Source organism: Saccopteryx leptura, chromosome 6 (genome assembly GCF_036850995.1).
Source record: "Saccopteryx leptura isolate mSacLep1 chromosome 6, mSacLep1_pri_phased_curated, whole genome shotgun sequence".
Lineage (NCBI taxonomy): Eukaryota > Metazoa > Chordata > Mammalia > Chiroptera > Emballonuridae > Saccopteryx > Saccopteryx leptura.
In genome coordinates, this window is record NC_089508.1 from 63,399,361 (window position 1) to 63,413,325 (window position 13,965).

Here is a 13,965-nt window from a genome sequence, read left to right on the forward strand (position 1 = left end):
TGTTACATGACCTGTCCTTGTTTTCCCAGTACAGACAAAAATGACTTGATGCGTCTTTGGCATGTTACAGGCGATAATCCTTTGTGTTTCAGTGGAAAAAGAGGAACGAAAAGGTTAAAGCCCTTGTGACACTCTTAAGAGTTGTTTTTGTCCCAGTGCCCTGGGCTAAAGTTTCCCTTAGCTGTTCCAGGTTTCCATCTGGATATTTCTTTCCTTCTGACCTGCTTGTTGCTAGTGGCTGGCACAGTTTATTAGAAACATTTATTCATTAAATTTATAACAGATGAGAACTATTTTGTTTCATTTAAGACAGTAACATTCTACAAAGACTATTCCCATTTCAAAGGAGTATAAAAATCCCGAGTTTATAATATTAAGGTTTCTCTTACAGAAGACCTTTGAAGGAAGATGTTATTTTGTTCTGATTTTATTTTAATTTCATATATGGTTACTTCTCAAGTGCTAATTATATAAGAAGTTCATTTAATGTAGAATACTTTAGACCTTAACTGTTCATTACATATTGCTACAGTGGATTAAGAAAAAAAGCTTTTGTTCATATGCCAACACTGCCCAATCTTGACTTTCACAAAACTGGAGATGGGGTAAGAATTTTGCCTTTTCGTTTCAATAACTTGAATTGTACCTTAATATCCACATTGAAATACATACTGCATAGTCTCCTTTAGATAAAAAACAGGGACCAGGAATTCTGCCTTTTACAAAATAAATGAGAAAAAAAATTGAGCAGTGGCTAAAAAATGTTTATGTGACTTAAATCAATATTACTTCTAAAATTAGGGGAACAAGATATAAACAGTGATTTGTAAATGTATCCATAATATATATTGATAATATATATATTGTTAGGAGGAAAAATTAAGTTATAGAGTAGTGTGTGGTGTGTGTGTGTGTAATGTTTACAGAAGAGAAAATATGACTAATAGTATAGTTTTATTGATGTCAGAAAAGGCTTTTAGAAAGATTCAAAATATCTCTTAGTCTTCATATATGTTTAACAACCATTTAAATGTTAAGCTGTACTGGTGGGTGCAGGCATAGGCCTTTCATTTGCAGGGCTCTTACACGTCTGCCAACTTCATGATACTTGGACCTGACAGATTTAGAGCATATCTCCTAATTAAGGATACATACCTTGAAATGTGCTTCAGTTTAATTTCTCTGAACTTTCTTTTAAAAGTTAACTTTCCCTTTTTCTTTTGTTTAGTTGGAAGGAGCTGAACCTTCTGGGCAGCTTCAGAATATTGACGAAGAAGTTATTTCTTCTGCTTGCCGTCTTGTGTGTGAGTGGGCCCAGAAAGTGTTAAGCCAGCCATTTGACACAGTCTTGGAATTAGCCCGCTTCCTTGTCAAAAGTCATTACATAGGCACCAAGTCCATGGCAGCTCTAACTGTGATGGCAGCAGCACCACCAGGTACAGAATTACTGTTCACAAGCTAAACTTGACAGGGGTGTGACTGTCTTCAGAGTCGGTAGCAAAAGAAGTCGTTAGCCAAAGAACCTCTTTGTCTTTTTAGTATTTGTATGAGTTCACTCTTACTTCACTTAACACTAAATTTACACAGGTTTGTTGAGCCAACAAAAATAGTAATAATAACAGCCCTTTTGTTTTAAAGCTTAAAGCTGTATATTACTCTGCTGAGATATAAAACTTTTAAGATTTCCTACTTGGTGCTAACTTTTCCATTGCTGTTTTAAAATGTAAAGAATATGGGTATATGTACTTTTAAGTATATATATATATATGTATCTAAATTAGTAATTAAATTTCAAAATTACTTGAAAGACTCCTATCCCAGAAACTAATGCTTATAAATAAAATGATCTCTGGACAATATGAGAGGTGCCCTAGTCTTACATAAAATAAACTGTATGTCTTATTATAAATTCCTAACCGGGCAGGTCATGGTGGATAGTCATGCCCCAGGCCTGTAACTTCTTTAGTAAAAGGTTTTAAGCCAGACCTAGGTATCTAGGTTAACACACCTTTGAAATACCAGAAGTAATACCCCTGGAAGGGCTATTACTCAAGAGAGCACAAAATCTTGTTGATGCTGCTGCCTTGCTTTCTCCCACCTCCATGTAGTTCCCGCCTTAATTTCAGATATATATGATATAAGAGAAGCTGTGAAACTGTTCTTCCCCTGGAGTATTTTGCCCCCCTGCATATGTGGTCATTTTGGCCCAAATAAACCCAAAAATCCAAAAAAATGCATAAACTATATGAAATGTTACTATAAAATAACACGAGTGGTTTTTTTTTTTTAAATATGCAAGTGCGTATTTTCATTTAAATAGGAATTTTAGAATTGACAGTTTTAGGAATTGACAGTATTGTTGGTATAAATTACATCTTCCTAAATTAATGGTTATATAAAGTATCTGATGAAATGTTTTAAATGTCTCATTTTGGTCATACCTTGTAAACCAAAAAAGATTGAGTAATTTGTGTTATTACTCTAGGAAATGACAATTTTTTGTGTGTGTGTGTATTTTTCTGAAGCTGGAAAAGGGGAGGCAGTCAGACAGACTCCCGCATGCGCCCGACCGGGATCCACCCAGCACGCCCACCAGGGGGCAATGCTCTGTCCATCTGGGGCATCGCTCTGTTGCAACCAGAGCCTCTCTAGCGCCTGAGGCAGAGGCCATGGAGCCATCCCCAGCGCCCGGGCCAACTTTGCTCCAATGGAGCCTTGGCTGCGGGAGGGGAAGAGACAGAGAGGAAGGAGAGGGGGAGGGGTGGAGAAGCAGATGGGTGCTTCTCCTGTGAGTCCTGGCTGGGAATCGAACCCAGGACTTCCACACGCCAGGCCGATGCTCTACCAGAGCCAACCGTCCAGGGCCGGAAATGACAATTTTTATGAAAAAAAAATATGTTGACATGAAACTTGTTTTCCAGAAATTATTCTTCTGATTATTTAACTATTTTTAAATTTACAAAATTTATCTCAGTCAGAATTATAATCTCTGAAATACCTTCCCTTTCTTGTCTTAATCATTCTAATAATTAATCTTTTTTCTTTCAGTTTATACTTATCAGAAGCTCTTAAGTTTTGTGGTGTGTGTGTGTTTGTAATTGTTTTATCCTTTTATTTTACGGTCAGTTGAGGACCCACTTCAGCAAAATAATTCCTTACCTAGAGCCTTGTCATAATTTTTCCTCTCTAGATGTAAACCATATGACCCAAGTCTGTTTGTTTGCGTATACTTACACAAGAGCCAGAAAGTGCTTAGGCAGCCTTATATAGCTAGACAGCTTGTCTATGTCACCTCATTTGTCATTTATCCCCCCAGCAGTCCTGTGAGTCTGTGACATTTATTCCCATCATACAGGTGAGGAAACAGACTTGGAGAGGTTAAGTAATCTGTCCGTGGGCAGATAAGAGTGGAGCCAGGATTTGAGATCTGATTTGTCTGCATAGTAGCCCAGGTTAACTCTGTTACACCATAGTGTCTTCTTATTATCTGGCAAAATGAGGTTTTAAATGATAGGGGCCCTTCAGCTTTCTGGGTTCTTTTTCTTCTACCCCTGCTCATACCTAGAAGGGTACGTTAACACATTGAGAATTTAGGGAAGGTATCATGGGGAAAAGAAACATTTGTCTTGTTTCCCAACATTGTTCACAAAGTCTGAGAGAACTGTTGAATGAAGTTTTAAAGCATAAAATGTAAATAAAAGTGTGGGGGTTTTTTAACAAAAATATTAAAAATTACTAATGTAAACATGTGTTCTTCCTATGTGAAAGTAGTCATCTTGGGAAATTGATAAAAATTTGCATCATTACTCAAAATACGTTTAGAATCACTCTTAAAATTTTGTTTTCAGCCATTGTCCCTTTTTTAATACCTTTGGAAGTGATTAATTACTTCATCCTTTGAAGGATGAATTTGGTTTTTTGTAAATTTAGCTTCCATATTATACAGGACAGGTTGTGTTACAAATGTTCTTTTGTAAGTCAGCTGTTTGGAATTCATTTCTGTCCAGAAACCCTGGCCGGAGGGGTGGGTGAGGCAGCTTTGAGCCTCTGGCAGAGGCTCTCGGGGGTGCAGGTGTCGGGAAGCCAGCGCTGAGACTGGGGGCCAAGAGGATGCCGTGCAATTTGAGCTGGATTTGAAAAGATAAAGGGGGCAGGGGTTAGTCAAAAGATAAGTGATCATTGAGGAATAAGAGAGTTTACAGTCACTTCTTTCTCTCCTTGCTGTCTCCCCTCCCTAAGTTTTAACAGAACAATGAACAGCAGAACCGGGGCTGGGGAAAGGAATGGCAGGGTGTACCAGCAGGATGGAGTCGTCCTCTCATTTCCTCTCACTGCTCTTTTACCAACCACAGCTCACTTTCTGATGTCCCTACACTATGATGTTACACCCTAAATGTGAAATGAGCTTTCAAAGAAAGTATCATAGTGTTATATGATCAATTTTTCTTAAAATTTATCTTTTTTTTCTGAAGTAAGAAGCAGGGAGGCAGAGAGACCAACTTCCACATGTGCCCGACTGGGATCCACCCAGCATGCCCACTAGGGTGTGATGCTCTGCCCATCTGGGGCATTGCTCCATTGCACCTGGAGCCATTCTAGCCCCTGAGATGGAGGCCATGGAGCCATCCTCAGCGCCCTGGGCCAACTTTGCTCCTTGGCAGTGGGAGGGGAAGAGAGAGACAGAGAGAAAGAAGAGGGGAATAGTGGAGAAGCAGATCAGCGCTTTTCCTCTGTGCCCTGGCTGGGAATTGAATCCAGGACTTCCACACACCGGGCTGAAGCTCTGCCACTGAGCTAGCCGGCGAGGGCCTTATCTCTTATTTTATTATTCCTTTTTCTAGTGTTGATCTTAACTACTGCTGTAAAAGGTTTTCTCGGTGACACTTTTTCAAAATATCTTAATCTCAGTCTTAGTAAGAACCTGCGTAATTTCTTGTAGGTCGTACTGGAATAATTACACAGTAACAATTAAATTAGCAGTGCTTATTTTCATGAATTTCTGGTAGAATGAAAGACTTCCGCATATAATTTTTTTCTAAGATATGTATGGTTTCAGCAAGTATTTATTGAATGCCCCTTGTGTGCTATTAAAATCAAGAAGATTCATGAATTTCTATTAGAGAAGGAGGGAGGGAAATTTCTTACACCTACTGATAAAATATCAAACATGTTCTCTTGAAATTTATTTATCTTAGCATCTGCATATCTGTGACGTAGCTACTGCTCTTCAAAATCATCATCTGTTGTTTGGGTTCAAATGAAACTTGTTACCTGAGTCGAACCATATTTTAAGGTGTCCCATTAAAACCATATTGACAAACATTTATAAATTGGAAGTCTAGTACTAACGCTTTATAAAGAAATTGTGAATTAAAGCTTGCTGGGTTTGGATGCTTTGTCCAGTAGATGGCTGCATGCTCAAAGAAATTGAACTCTGACTGCTTTTCATGAAGGAGTGTTTACTTCAGCTCTCCTTTCTGTTTATTTTCAGGAATTAAAGGAATTACCCAGCCTTCTGCTTTTATACCTACAGCTGAAAGTAATTCCTTTCAGCCTCAAGTGAAAACTTTGCCATCGCCTATTGATGCTAAACAGCAGTTGCAACGGAAAATCCAGAAGAAACAGCAAGAACAGAAACTGCAATCCCCTTTGCCAGGAGAATCCACAGCAAAAAAACCAGAAGGCACTACAGTCAATGGAGTGCCTAATCTTTCTAATGGGAACCCTGCAATCCTCTCTCCTCAACCGATTGGTATCGTTGTGGCAGCTGTTCCTAGTCCCATTCCGGTAATTTCATTAAATAGTGTCTGGCCTTATTGGGATGGTAGGAAATGGATCATTTCATTAAAAGTGGCACATGAGACGGAGGCAGAGGAGTAGATTCTGTTATAAACTGATTTTGTGACCACAGATAGATTTAGCTTTAGTTCCATTTATTAAGAACATACTTTGTTGATTACATTAAGTGAGAATACAAAGATCCAAGATAGATAAAATATGCGTATAGCCAGTAAGAGCTTTCTCTAAGAGATGAGTCATTTTCAGAGTTTTTCATCTCTAGCTAAACCATGGTGATGCAATTGCAAACATTCTTTTAGGTTTAAAGTTTTTTTTCTTTTTAATATTCAGATGGAGCAAAATTGTAATGTGTGTTGATGCTGCTTTAACCTTGCTGGACATAAGACTGGGCAAGTCCCTTAGCTACTCTGAGTCTTTTTTCCTTACCCACAAATAGAGGTGGTGGCCTTCTCTGTTCCTGTCTGACACAGCTGAGGTTATGATAAAGGGGCTTTGAAAATGAGAGTGCATCATGCTAAAATAAGGTGGTATCGTATGTTATATAGATGAATTAAGGAGATATTTCATCTTGTTAATTTTTCTGTTTTTATCATCATCGTTATCATATCATTTAAATATGGACTACTGCCATGGCCATTTGGCTCAGTGGTAGAACATCTGCCTGGCATGCGGATGTCCCTGATTCGATTCCCGGTCAGGGCACACAGGAGAAGCACCCATCTGCTTCTCCACCCATTCCCCTCTCACTTCTCTCTCTCTCTTCTTTTTCTTTGCCCCTCCTGCAGCTATGGCTCTATTGGAGCAAGTTGACCCCAGGGGCTCAGGATGACTCCATGGTCTCTGCCTCAGGCACTAAGAAAAGCTCAGTAGGAGCAATGGAGCAAGGTCCCCAGATGAGCAGAACATCGCCCTTTAGCAGACCTGCCGGGTGGATCCCGGTTGGGGTGCATGTGGGAGTCTGTCTCTGCCTCCCCTCCTCTCAATGAATTAAAGAAAAAAAAAAAACATGGACTACCTGGTAACCATATTCTTGCACTGTCCGCTGTAGAGCAAACTTGAGGAGACAGTAATTTTATCTGAGGCCTCCCCACAGTGGTTTAGTTACTAGCATCCAAGGAGGACCATTTATGAGATAGTCTCCCTGTGAGTGAGTCATCATCTTGGCAGACTTTTATAGTTGCATATTTCTTCAGGATTTTATCTCCTCTTCCTACAATCTCCTTATAAAAATTATTTTAACACGTACTCATTTTCCTAATGTTCTTACATACTGTATTTTATAACTATTGTAGTATGTTGCATTTATTATGATATTCATATGGCTGATTGTATAGAACTGATTTAGAAGAACTCTCATCTAACATAGCTGTATTTTTTTCTTTTCAGCATAACTTTATGAAAATGCCTTAATACTCCATAGCTTGGTATGTGATTTACTGATAATGTTCTCGACTTGTTAAACCAGTTTTTGTTTGTGTGTTTGTTTTTCACTTTTTCATAGGTCCAGAGGACCAGGCAGTTGGTAACATCACCAAGTCCGATGAGTTCTTCTGATGGCAAAGTTCTCCCCCTCAACGTGCAAGTGGTCACTCAGCACATGCAGTCTGTGAAACAGGCACCAAAGACTCCTCAGAACATCCCAGCCAGTCCTGGTGGGGATCGTTCTGCCCGGAACCGCTACCCTCAGATCTTACCGAAACCAGCCAACACCAGTGCACTCACTATTCGCTCTCCAACTACTGTCCTTTTTACTAGCAGCCCCATCAAAACCGCTGTTGTACCCACTTCACATGTGAGTTCTTTAAATGTGGTGAAAATGACAGCAATATCCCTCACCCCCAGCAACAGTAGTGCCCCTCTTAAACATTCTGCCTCATTAAACAGTGCTACAGGAGCAACAGAAGATTCAAGGACCTTTCCACAGATCAAGAATGGTTCTGTGGTTTCACTTCAGTCTCCTGGATCCAAGACCAGTGGTGCTGGGGGAACATCTGGTGTGGAAGTCAAAATGGAACCGGAAATAGCATCAGACGAGCATCCTATACAGTGCCAAGAGAATGCTGATGGTACTAAAGCTCCTAAAACAACACCTAGTGTCCTGTTGGGACAGAAAAGCAACACAGATGGAGTAGTGCAAAAACCTTCCAATGAAGGTGTCACTGAAGTAAAAGCAACTAAGGTCTGTGACCAGAGGACCAAATGTAAAAGTCGCTCTAGTGAAACTCTGTCAGGCACTTCAACAGGCAGTAATCAAAGCACTGTCATGCTCCCAGTTGCCACTCAGAACTTAACATTCACCAGCACCAGCTCACCATCTAATGGTGACTCAGTAAATAAAGACCCTAAATTATGCACTAAAGGTCCCAGAAAGCGACTGCCTTCTGCATTGCAAGAGTCCCAGATGCCTCCTGTAAAGAAACCAATTGTGGAACAGCTTTCTGCAGTTGTCCTAGAAGGTCAGAAACCAGGCAGTGTTAAGAAGGACCAAAAGGTACCACATTCAGGGAAAACGGAAAGTTCAACAGCAGGTGCTCCGATTCCTAGCAAAGTATCCGTAAATGTCAGCTCCCACGTAATGGCAAATCAACCCTTGACTTCTTCTACTCTTATTACCAGTGATTCGGCTTTGGAACCACAAACACCATCATCATCTCCAGATATAAAAGTAAAACTTGAAGGGAGTGTCTTTCTCTTAGACAGTGATTCAAAAACAGATGGCAGCTTTAATCCAAATGAATGGCAACAGATCACTAAGGATTCTGAGTTTGTATCTGCCGCCTGTGAACAGCAGCAAGATGTCAGTGTTATGACAATTCCTGAGCACTCTGATATCAATGACTTAGAGAAATCTGTTTGGGAATTAGAAGGAATGCCACAGGACACATACACCCAGCAGCTACATAGCCAGTTACAGGAATCTTCTTTGAATCAAATACAAGCACAGTCTTCAGATCAGTTACCTCTGCAGTCCGAACTGAAAGATTTTGAGCCTTCTGTTTCCCAAACAAGTGAAAGCTACTTTCCTTTTGATGATGAACTTACACAAGATAGTATTGTGGAAGAGCTGGTTCTTATGGAGCAGCAAATGTCAATGAACAATTCTCATTCTTATGGTAACTGTCTGGGGATGACTCTCCAGAATCAGTCAGTAACTCCAGGAGCTCCAATGTCATCTCATGCCTCCAGCACCCACTTCTATCATCCAATCCATAGCAATGGCACTCCGATCCACACGCCCACACCCACACCCACTCCTACTCCAACTCCAACCCCAACCCCAACCCCAACCCCAACCTCTGAAATGATTGCTGGGTCTCAGAGTCTGTCACGGGAGAGCCCCTGCTCCAGGCTAGCCCAGACCACACCTGTGGATAGTGCTCTAGGAAGTAGCCGGCATACGCCCATTGGTACTCCACATTCTAACTGCAGCAGCAGTGTTCCTCCCAGCCCTGTTGAGTGCAGGAATCCATTTGCATTTACCCCTATAAGCTCCAGTATGGCATACCATGATGCCAGCATTGTCTCAAGTAGTCCTGTGAAACCGATGCAAAGACCCATGGCCACACACCCTGACAAAACCAAGCTTGAATGGATGAATAATGGGTATGGCGGGGTTGGGAATTCCTCAGTTTCGGGCCATGGCATTCTCCCAAGCTATCAGGAACTAGTGGAAGACCGTTTCAGAAAACCTCATGCTTTTGCTGTGCCTGGACAGTCTTATCAGTCCCAATCCAGACATCATGACACTCATTTTGGTCGTTTGACTCCTGTCTCTCCTGTGCAACATCAAGGTGCCACTGTAAATAACACCAACAAACAGGAGGGTTTTGCGGTCCCTGCCCCTCTTGATAATAAAGGAACTAATTCATCTGCCAGCAGCAACTTCAGGTGCCGGAGTGTGAGCCCTGCTGTTCATCGCCAACGTAATCTTAGTGGGAGCACCCTCTATCCAGTATCTAATATCCCCCGATCTAACGTGACCCCCTTTGGAAGTCCAGTCACCCCAGAAGTTCATGTTTTCTCTAATGTTCACACAGACGCATGTGCCAACAACATCGCTCAAAGAAGTCAGTCGGTTCCATTGACAGTCATGATGCAGACAACCTTCCCGAATGCTCTTCAGAAGCAAACAAACAGTAAAAAAATAACCAATGTTTTGTTGAGTAAACTGGATTCTGACAATGATGATGCAGTTAGAGGTTTGGGCATGAACAACCTGCCCTCCAATTACACAGCTCGGATGAATCTCACTCAGATTTTGGAAACTTCCACTGTTTTTCCTAGTGCCAATCCTCAGAATATGATCGACTCCAGCACTTCTGTTTATGAATTCCAAACACCATCTTACCTCACCAAAAGTAATAGCACCGATCAGATCAGTTTTTCTCCTGGAGATAATCAAGCACAATCAGAAATTGGAGAGCAGCAATTAGATTTCAGTAGCACTGTTAAAGACCTGTTGAGTGAAGACGGCTTGCAAACCAACCAGCAGCTGGTGGTAGGTCAGGTAGCATCTGATCTCACTAATACTGCACCTGATTTTTCTAGCGACATCAGGTTGTCTTCTGACCTCTCAGGCAGCATCAATGATTTGAACACTTTAGACCCAAATCTACTGTTTGATCCAGGTCGTCAACAGGGACAAGATGATGAAGCTACACTGGAAGAATTAAAGAATGACCCATTATTTCAACAAATCTGCAGTGAATCCATGAGCTCTATGACTTCATCAGGTTTTGAATGGATAGAAAGCAAGGACCACCCTGCTGTTGAAATGCTGGGTTAAATTGTGTTTTATAATATGTAGCACACTGTATCTAAAGACATATGTATTGTATTTGTCTTAATGGAAGTGCCTCCCGCAGCAGAAACACTTACTATTAATTGTGACATTTTAAAAGAGTTTGCTGCAGAAGTGGTTTCTTCTTCAATAAGAAATGGTTAGACTCGCCTCAGTTCTTAAAAAGATTCTGAAAAGACAGTAGGCTGTAGAAGAACAAGTATTAGGTTTTAAGTTTTATAATGTTCCCCATTTTAATCACATTGTTTGCTAGTAAACAATTGACTAACCAGCTATTACAAGAGCAGTCTAGATCTTTTATTTTGTATAAGTTAATTTTAATTCATTGGTTGATATACACAGAATTTAGAGGAAACCATTGATTTTAGGCATCGGCTTTTTTTTGTTATTGACATTATCTTTTAGATATGAATCATAGATAAGGTGAATTGTAGACAAGTTCTTCCTTGAAACAGGGATAATATTCAGGTTATTGTATGTATTTAGGCTTGAAGCATAGAGCTACTGTAGAATGAAAAATCTCTATAGGACTTTCTGGGACTTCAGTACCATTTGCACCTGCAGTGAAGGGCTTAAATAGGGGGAAAAAAACACAAAAAATTAAATATTAATTTAAAGAAAGCAAAAACTGCACTATAATTTTTAAAAGAAGACATTAGTAGCCATTTATATTTGTGACCTTGCATTATCTTATTTTAAGATGATTTGAATATGGAGCCAAAATTCACAGTCATACAAACACACACACACAAGTATACAATACATAGCTCCAAACATTGTAATTTGATAGAATAAATACAAGCATGTTAAGAAAATATTTTATGTTTTATTATTTGATAATTGAGATAGGGGAGTTTAGAAGGACAGTAAAAGCATTTTCTTACTTTAATCACAACAGCTGCATGCACATATTAAAATATTGTTTAAGATTTATTTTGAATTTTTTTTAATTATAATATTCTTTATTCTTAAGTACTCAATTTAGTAACTGACTCTGTCACTACTCCTGAGTATAATAATACAATTTGATCATGGGACAGCTTTGAAAAGCAAGCAGGAGGGAGGAGAGAACATTAAGAAACTGAACAAAAAACATTTCACCACCTGAGGTCTGAAGCCACAAATTTTTATATCTCTGATAAAACAAAGGGGGATATTAATAGTACTTGAAGAAGAGGAGCATTTTATTACATGCTTAATTTATTTCTTGTGATAACCACAATTGCAAAGTAAGCACTCAGGATTTGTTTTAAAATGTTTCTCTCAATGGCTCCCATTTTGTTTTATGAATAGTTATTTATGACTTTCATGTTGACACAAATCTGCTCACTAGTTGACAGCTCCGTTTAACTGTTTTCACAATTACCTTAAGATAGATTTTCAAAATGCCATTAAGTTTTTAAAGCTAACAACATTAAACCATTGCTATGCTACCTTGAACCTAGCTAAGTTTTCCTTTACCTCAATTAGTAAGTCAATCAGAAGACTACAATCAGTGAATATTTAACAAATTGTGAAGAATTTAATAAGGTTTCGATGTTCACTAAATTTGCAAGGTAGGGTATTAATATATTTTGATAAATAAATGGTGCTAGGGTTGGCTCAGAGGTTTATATATTGATATGTCCTAGTTATTGGCATTTGTGTGTGTTTGCTGTTATCTTGATTTAATAATCTGTTAGAAATTTTTCCTTGATGCTAGTTATTTCTTCACTGTACATTGAGACACAGCACTACTGCACACCAAAGTATGCAATACCCAAAGGAAACTGTGTGATTTCTCTTAACAAATGATGGGAGCCTTTCTATATGAGATACTCTGAAAAGGAGATTTTGAGGCCATTCTAATCCCATGTTTACATTATTAGCTTCCTACTAATATAAAAACTAATGGAAATCTTTTTGATAAAAATATAAAAACTGGAGGATTTTTAACCCCCTGTACAGTATTGCAGCAAACACTTTAAATTTGGTTGAATTCGTCCAGCAAACTTTCTGGGGTTCATATATTGCACTAAATTTGTTGAACCTGTGGTAGGCACATCTCTTAGGATAAATGCAACCAATACAGTCCACAGATTAAACTTTTTAAATGTGTTTCATTATGAAAAGACAAAATGTCATCAAAGTGACAGATAAAATTGTCTTATGTAGCAATGTGCATTGATCTCAATGAGATATTTCTATTTCTTATTCTCTTACATGAGAATATTACAGCAGGAAGAATTAAATTTAGTTTGCTTCACCATGTTAATACATGATCACAAAATGTGCATGAGTGTTATTGACTTATCTTGTACAGTACTAGGTATTCCTGTAACCACTTTTTTTTTCCCCCTTGGCTGTATTGAAACTGGTTCAGTGTTAACCAGGCAAGCATAGTTATTCACAAGTTACTTACTTTTTTATGTTTAGTATTTCTGCTTAGTTATTGTTGAATATGTACTTTTATCAGATTATTTTCATTGTTTTGATGTTTAAAACATTTTGCATACTGTTTATCATGATAAGACTTCATGAAGTAAATAATTTTGCATATAATTGCAATAAGCACTGACTTTTGAACTGACAAGAAGGAAAGTGTTTTGTGCAGTGCATCTGAGGTTCATATAGTAGTCTTGTACTATAATGTGCTTAACTACACCATAAATGACAAAGACAAGCCCTGTTTCATGTTTTCATTTAGTGCAAAAAGTCAGATTTCCCCAATGTTTTGTTGTCTGTTGTACCTGCTAAAACTACAGTAGTTGGATATTGCAGTAGCATTTCAGTTCTCTTTTTTTATTGAAAGTGCTCAAAAATTGTTTTTTAAATGTTTTCAAAATCAATTAAAAACATTTTATATTAAACTGTCTGGATCTTAAGGTGATTGATGGGATCTATTTTATATAGGCAACATGCCATCTTATAAACAGACCTGTTGTCATTCTACCTTTGAGCTCATGAAATTCGGGGAAATGGCTCAACATCAGTACGAGACACAAGATGGCTGCTAATCTGCTCTCTGCTATTAATCCCGAAGGATACACAGATAATGGGAACAGCCATCAGAACTCTGCTGTTCACTTAGGATTTATTGCTAATAAATGGCTCGTGACATAGAGGTTTATGTTGTCTAAAAAAAATCTCATTTATAAAGTGTTTGCTTTAAAGTGTTAGTCTATGGAGTATCTTGATATGTATATTCTTGGAGCTTTGAAAAGAAAAATAATAGAAAAAAATGGAGATATTTTAAGCACAACTCTTAACTCCTATAGAATAGTGACCAGAGTCTGAGATGGAGCCTCCTCACTCTTGAAAGGAAACTGAGATGAAGCAACATAACTTGCATTGTATGGACTATAATATAGTGTAGCCAGGGCCTG

At 38.8% G+C, this 13,965-nt stretch overlaps 1 protein-coding gene across 3 annotated transcripts in view; it reads left to right on the forward strand.

The window, feature by feature from the left end:
- RFX7 (regulatory factor X7) overlaps window positions 1–13,547 on the forward strand; it is a 139,784-nt gene extending 126,237 nt beyond the window's left edge. For all 3 annotated transcript variants that reach the window (XM_066387993.1, XM_066387995.1, XM_066387994.1), the window contains 4 exons: window positions 521–605; window positions 1,229–1,436; window positions 5,492–5,787; window positions 7,301–13,547. In XM_066387993.1, coding sequence (XP_066244090.1) covers window positions 521–605; window positions 1,229–1,436; window positions 5,492–5,787; window positions 7,301–10,585 — 3,874 coding nt within the window. In that variant the 3' untranslated portion in view covers window positions 10,586–13,547. The remainder of the gene's footprint in view (window positions 1–520; window positions 606–1,228; window positions 1,437–5,491; window positions 5,788–7,300) is intronic.
- The last annotated feature ends 418 nt before the right edge of the window (window positions 13,548–13,965 follow it).